The sequence below is a fragment of the Portunus trituberculatus genome, chromosome 16, assembly GCF_017591435.1.
Source record: "Portunus trituberculatus isolate SZX2019 chromosome 16, ASM1759143v1, whole genome shotgun sequence".
Classification (NCBI taxonomy): domain Eukaryota; kingdom Metazoa; phylum Arthropoda; class Malacostraca; order Decapoda; family Portunidae; genus Portunus; species Portunus trituberculatus.
In genome coordinates this window covers 10,435,445-10,442,944 of record NC_059270.1, presented here as the reverse complement: position 1 = coordinate 10,442,944, position 7,500 = coordinate 10,435,445, and the positions used below count along the sequence as shown (strand labels likewise).

Below are 7,500 nucleotides of genomic sequence, written 5' to 3'. Positions count from 1 at the left end.
CTGTCAAATTGATACTTCTCGGCTAATTTATCCTTTCTCTGCTTAAAATGAAGTGGTTGAGGTAACAATAATTAATTCGTTTGGCTACTCAAATGAAGAGCTCCGTGCAAGCGTAACTTTTTTTTTTTCCTACGTCTCAGTTAATGTTCGAATATAGTAAAAGAAAACGAGAAAAAGGAGTTTACTATGTTCTTTGTTATCTTTACTGCTTATCATTATGTCTTTGGATCAGCAACAGACATCAATAAATCATTAAAAATAATATCAATAATAATAATTGAAATTGAAAAATAGCTAAAATTAAGACTTCACCAGGGTCATGTGTGTCATGCGTATCACTGTTGACGTTAAAGAAGATGATAAATTCCTTAAATTGGTATCTGTGTTTGTTACAGTATGTGAGACAGACACGTCGGTGAGATAAGAGCTGATAAGATGCCCACGAGACAAGCAGCCTGATACGCAGTCAAGGTGTTCTAATTTTGTGTTTTCGCTGTCAAATGTAAATACCTTTCGTCCTAGTAAGGTTGTTGTGATGGTTTCGTCCTACCAGAGGTGTAAGAGTACACTGTGATTAACTTACTGATATTTCAGTCACTGATACAGTCACAAGAATCATACGATCCCTTAACGACTCATAATGATTTTTCACACGTGTCTTGCAAGATACAAATTTGCTTCTCAAATTAACTCTCGGCACGACTCACAAATTCTCTCCTCTTCTGCCGGACCTGTGTCCACTAATCGGCCCTCAGCCAATACATGTACCATTGTAAGTCAGTTTTCCGACACCTGTCACTAATTATAATGTTACTACTTGAAAAGACCTTTATCACAAGGCGTGCAAACGTGTAGGTCATGTTCGCACGTGAATATGTGTGTGGGCGGGAGTGAGGGTGGGGACGGGGTTGGTGGGTGGATAGGTGATGTGCATAGAGAAGAGAGCAGCGTGGATGTGCATATTGTTGGACAAACTGATATTATTTTATATTCAGTCGTCATATTTTATTAAGTAAACAAAACATATGTATTATGCGAGCCACCATTCACACACACACACACACACACACACACACACACACACACACACACACACACACACACACACACACACACATATATATATATATATATATATATATATATATATATATATATATATATATATATATATAGATAGATAGATAGATAGATAGATAGATAGATAGATAGATAGATAGATAGATAGATAGATAGATAGATATAGATATAGATACATATATTCTATTTTTTTCTCCCTCTATTTTTTTTTTCAACGAATTTTTTTTTTCCCAGGACAATTGAACAAAATGTTTTCGTGTACCTGACAAATATCTCCATCAAATGTAAATATGAATGCGCATTTTTTTTTTTTCCATAGTTAACATTATTTGTCTCAGCAGCCCGAGACGCATATCGTTGCTGCGTGTGAGTCATAAATGGCGAGAGAGGCGCGTCAAGCAGTGTGGAGCAGCGGCTGTGAATCACAACATTGATTTGTTCACCTCAGAACCCGTGCTGGGAGGCAGCCTGACCGAGGCGAGTGACTCACTAAAGAAAAGCCTCTCTTCTTTGTCACTTTGTCACCGCTCTCTCTCTCTCTCTCTCTCTCTCTCTCTCTCTCTCTCGCCTATTACGTATTACCTTTGATTGGTTAAGGATATAAAGTTATTAATGATGTAGAAAACTTTCTCATGTCCTTCTTGAAACATATATCAGCTGTGCGAAAGACGACACGTAATGATGTTGTATATGGAGAATTAGACAAATACCCCGTAAATGCACATATAAAAATTTGAATAATGAATCATTGGGGAAGAAGTATTACAGCTAACCATGACAAACTGTGCTCTGTAATGCTTCAATGTCTCTTAAAGTTATTCCATGAGAACAAATGTAAATCACAATGGTTAGATTATACAAAGAAGATATTTAACATATCGGGCATGTCGTGAATATAGTTGAACCAGGAAAAAGTAGAATTCTAATTAATTTAAAAGTGCATTTGAAAGAATAAGGAATAAGTCATGTGATTCATATATATATATATATATATATATATATATATATATATATATATATATATATATATATATATATATATATATATATATATATATATATATATATATATATATATATATTATAAGGAAAAACTGTATTTAAAAGGAAGCTGATGTGCAAGATAGAGGAGAAGGAAGAGATCCCAGATGAGTGGAGGAAAAGTACACTGGTCCCTATCTTTAAAGAGAAAGGAGATGTACAAGTGTGGAAACTACCGTGGAATTAAATTGTTATCACATACGACGAAGGTCTGGGAAAGGGTATTAGATGAGAGATTGAGGTTGGAGGTGGAAGTGTCAAAAGGCCAATTCGGCTTTATGCCTGGAAAAGGAACAACAAACCCAGTATCTATATTGAGACAAATGACAGAAAAGTACAGAGAAAAACAGAAGGAACTACATATGATTTTCATAGATCTGGAAAAGGCATATGACAGAATACCAAGACAGGAGCTGTGGAGATACATGAGAGAGAGGAAGATACCAGAGAAATATGTAAGATTGGTGAAAGAAATGTACAGTGTCACGACACAAGTGAGTGGAGTGGAGTGGAAGTTGGGCTACATCAGGGCTCGGCATTGAGCCCTTCCTCTTCAATATTGTGTTTGACGCTTTAACTGAAAACATACGAGTGGGGACATCGTGGGACATGATGTATGAGGATGATGTCGTTTTAGTGAGTGAATCTAAAGAACAGATAGAGCAAAGGCTTGAAGAAAGGAGATTAACATTGGAGAGTAGAGCGATGAAGATAAGTAGAACAAAGACGGAATATATGAAGCGTACAGAAGAGGACCAGGATGGAAGAGAAAGCATCAAGATGGAGGGAGTGGACCTGAAGAGGGTAGATGCTTTCAAGTATCTGGGATCTACCCTATCAGCAGATGACAGTGAAGATTAGAAAATAACTAGAAGAATACAAGCAAGATGAAGAAGCTGGAGAGATGTATCGGGAGTAGTGTGTGACAGGAAAATGCCAGTGAAACTAAAGGGAAAGATATATAAGTCTGTGATGAGACCAGCAATGACATATGGAGCAGAGACATTGCCTGTGAAGAAAGTAAACAACCACAGGACAGAAGTAACAGAAATGAAGATGTTACGTTGGAAGTGTGGCGTGACAAGGGAGGACAGAATAAGCAATACAAGGATCAGAGGAACAGTGAAGGTGGGAGACATATCGAAGAAGACTCAAGAAGCAAGGCTAAGATGGTACGGGCACGTAATGAGGAGGGATGCAGCGAGTGAGGAGAGGAAAGCCCTGGATATGGAAGTGCAAGAAAGGAGGAGGAGAGTAAGGCCCAAAATAAGATGGAAAGACCGTATACAAGAAGACATGAAAGAGAAAGGACTGCAAAACAACATGGTTGGTGACAGAGGCAGGTGGAGGCGACTCATCAAAAACAGCGACCCCGTATAAAGACGGGATAATCAGCTGAAGAAGAAGAAGAAGAAGAAGAAGAAGATAAAGAAAAACTGTATTCAAAAGGTATTTCTCAACACTTAGTAAACAGTGTTAGATCAGCTAGTCTAAAATAAGAACCAATAATCATTGGTTATCTATTGTGGCAGGTATGTATAGGAGAAATGTAAGAGAATAGATTTTGTAATAATGAATATAGTGATAATGGGGATGTATATCATATAACATTACGGGATGAAGATATTACTGCTCTAAGGTGTCAATGCATACCATTGTATTATAGAAAACATCCAAGCATATACATCGTGCAGTTAATGCAAACTACTAATTATAAGGTTATATCAGTTGCCATTATTCTCTAAGTCTATACTGAATATATTCCGGTAAGGGAAAAGTATTTTATATATCAATCACTAGGGGAATTAAGCTCCATACTTTGTAAAAAGTATGAGTCTATAACAAAAAGATTTGTTGTCTGTCTATCCTTCAGTGCTGCACCTCTAGCATCATCACCAAGAGAACGTAATAATTGTCGTTACTTTTGAAAGGTTGTTCTCTCTGATCCTCCTTCCTCTCCCTTCTGGGTTTTTGGTGTAACTGGAAGTTGCTATATTCAGGCGCGTCACTAATGCAATAATTTTGTTTTTTATATTAAAGTTCATTATAAATTGTCTCTCATTTGTTTAGCTAGAAATTTGTGTCTGGCGTATATTATGTGAAATATCTCAATCTCCATTTTAGTTTTGTGCTATGTGCATGACACGCTGTCAAGTTGCTTGTGTGACAAAATATCAACATCTTACCATAGAAATGCGAGAGGTTCATGTAATATTGTATTTTAGTATATCAATACGTTCTCTTATTTTCAAAACAATCATTGAGATTAACTTTCTTATTCTCTCTCATCCTCTATGTTACCTTACGAAGCAAGTTACGTGATATAGGTGAAAGATTTATGGTTTTTTGTACTCGAGAGATAAAATAATTACTAAGTCAAAATAATTAAAGAGGAGGCAGGATTGCATATAACTGACGAATCACAACTATCTATTATTTCATCATCGTGTTGACATTATTCAGCTTAAGAGATAGACACAGTTCAATAAACTCATTTGTATGCACGTTCCTGAAGTGGGCTGTTCCTATCGCAGTAAGGGTCAGCGTCCTCTGCCATCTCGAGGTGAAGGACACCGTCAAGAGAGCTAGGGAGCCTCACCAAGATTAATGTGTTGTTTCGTCCACGCTTAAATCAAGTGGTGATATGAATACATGCACATAAAATTAATGACCATCTGTTACTATTTAGTATGAATAACTGGTGACTGTCGCCTTTCAGGTCTCAATTGTGCACACCGCCATGGAATCACTGAATTAGGAAGAGTTGAGAGGAAAATTTGTAATTGTATATTGATTTTCTTTGCTCCAACTTTTCTGACGACAGTTAAAAACATAAAAACATAAGAAATTTAAGGAAGTTGCAAGAGACCGTCAGGCCTACACGTGACAATCCCTGTGTGAACAAAAATACCTAAATCCACCCATCATCTTCATTTATAAATTTCCTAAATCTTCTTTTAAGGATCCCTATTGACTAAGCATTAACAACATGATTACTGAGTCCGTTCCATTCATCAGCCACTCTGTTAGAGAACGAATTCCTTCCCAATTCTTTCCTAAACTTAAATTTCTCAAGCTTGAAACCATCATTTCTGGTTCTATTCTAGCTATTGATCCTAAGAACTTAGCTCATGTCCCCTTTATTATAACTTTTATACCACTTAAATACTTCTATCAGGTCCCCTACGTCTCTGTAACGAACGCAAATTTAGTATCTTCAATCTCGCTTCGCAGGGAATATCCCTCATCCCCTGTATCATTTTAGACATTCTCTTTGCACTGATTCCAGTAGATCTATATAGTAGTAGTAGTAGTAGTAGTAGTAGTAGTAGTAGTAGTAGTAGTAGTAGTAGTAGTAGTAGTAGCAGCAGCAGCAGCAGCAGCAGCAGCAGCAGCAGCAGCAGCAGCAGCAGCAGCAGCAGCAGCAGTAGCAGTAGCAGCAGCAGCAGCAGCAGCAGCAGCAGCAGCAGCAGCAGCAGCAGTAGTAGTAGTAGTAGTTCTTTCGCAGCCGTGGTAGATGGCCGCTGTTCTTCTCCTAAATCTATTAACAATGGTGTTCCTCAGGGTTCTGTCTTGTCACCCACTCTCTATTATTCAATAATGATATCAACATTAACCAAACTTCTTGCCCTATCCACTCCTACGTTGATGATGGCCGCTGTTCTTCTCCTAAATCTATTAACAATGGTGTTCCTCAGGGTTCTGTCTTGTCACCCACTCTCTATTATTCAATAATGATATCAACATTAACCAAACTTCTTGCCCTATCCACTCCTACGCTGATGATACCACCCTATACTTTTTCACGTCTTTTCAGAGACGACCAACCCTTCAGGAAGTCAACAGATCATGCAAGGACGCCACAGAACACCTGAATTCTGATCTTTCTAAGATTTCTGATTGGGGCAGAGAAAACTTAGTAATGTTCAATGCCTCAAAAACTTAATTCGTCCATCTATCAACTCGACACAACCTTACCCTCTTCTTTAATGACATTCAGCTGTCCCCATCTTCTACACTGAATATCCTTGGTCTGTCCTTTATTCGTAATCTAAACTGGAAACTTCACATCTCATCTCTTGCTAAAACAGCTTCTATGAAGTTAGGCGTTCTGCTGCGTCTCCGCCAGTTTTCTCGCCCCTCCGACTGCTAACTCTGTACAAGGGCCTTATCTGTACTCTTCGTATGTTTATTAGATAGTGTGGAATCAAAAGCTTTTCGGATAATAAATACCCCTCCTCTGCCTGACTGTCTTCAGCCTCTTTTCACCGCCGAAATTTTGCATCTCTTGCTAACTGCTTTTCATGCTAACTGCTCTTTCGATCTTACTAACTGCGGTCTCGCTACACAAGGCTTTCTTCTTCATCTCATCCCTGTTCTGTCCAACTCTCAATGCAAAGTTAACAAGTATTCTCAATCATTCATACCTTTTTCTGGTAAACTTTGAAACTCCCTGCTTGCTTCAGTATTTCCATTTTCCTACGACTTGACTTCTTTTAAGAAGGATGCTTCAAGATATTTTGATCATTCTTGTTATCTTTAAGAAATTGGCTTTTTTCTCTTTTTCTTTTTTTTCTTTTTTGCCCTTGGCTAGTTTTCCTCTTGCATAAAAAGTAGTAGTAGTAGTAGTAGTAGTAGTAGTAGTAGTAGTAGTAGTAGTAGTAGTAGTAGTAGTAGTAGTAGTAGTAGTAGTAGTAGTAGTAGTAGCAGCAGTAGCAGCAGCAGCAGCAGCAGCAGCAGCAGCAGCAGCAGCAGCAGCAGCAGCAGCAGCAGCAGCAGCAGCAGCAGCAGCAGCAGCAGCAGCAGCAGCAGCAGTAGCAGTAGTAGTAGTAGTAGTAGTAGTAGTAGTAGTAGTAGTAGTAGTAGTAGTAGTAGTAGTAGTAGTAGCAGGAGGAGGAGGAGGAGGAGGAGGAGGAGGAGGAGGAGGAGGAGGAGGAGGAGGAGGAGGAGGAGGAGGAGGAGGAGGAGGAGGAGGATCAGCAGCAGCAACAGCAGCAGCATAAACAGTCCACTGTTAATTCTAACATTATTCTAACGTTATTTGGTCTATATTTAATTTCAATTGAATTTGTTTGTTTGTTTTTTCTCTTTAATTTAGTTGCACTGTCCTGTACAAATCTTTCTTCATAAATGTGGGTACCTGATAGTGCGTTTCCAATAATGTATTGATAAAAAAATTGTATTAAGTAAGGTGCGTGTATTAACTGAGGTTAACGCGTGATCATAAAACCATTTGTTTCCTCACCCCTTCTGGCCGTCCTAATCTGTCAGTAATTGACCTCTACCTAGTGGGATGTTAGGGTGCCCTGCCGCTGTTACGACAAACTATAAATCCTCACAGGTGTCGAAGTGTGTTTGCCAATGGACGGGAACACCCTT

General features: G+C 38.5%; 1 protein-coding gene across 1 annotated transcript; it reads left to right on the top strand.

Moving 5' to 3' along the window:
- Positions 1-2,228: 2,228 nt before the first annotated feature.
- On the top strand, positions 2,229-2,663 carry LOC123504422 (reverse transcriptase-like protein). Its single transcript, XM_045254933.1, has one exon. It carries the CDS (start codon positions 2,229-2,231, stop codon positions 2,661-2,663), a length of 435 nt encoding a protein of 144 aa, XP_045110868.1.
- Positions 2,664-7,500: the final 4,837 nt, after the last annotated feature.

Excerpts from the sequence above, each read along its gene's own strand:
- LOC123504422 (XM_045254933.1), top strand. The coding sequence starts at position 2,229 with ATGAGTGGAGGAAAAGTACACTGGTCCCTATCTTTAAAGAGAAAGGAG.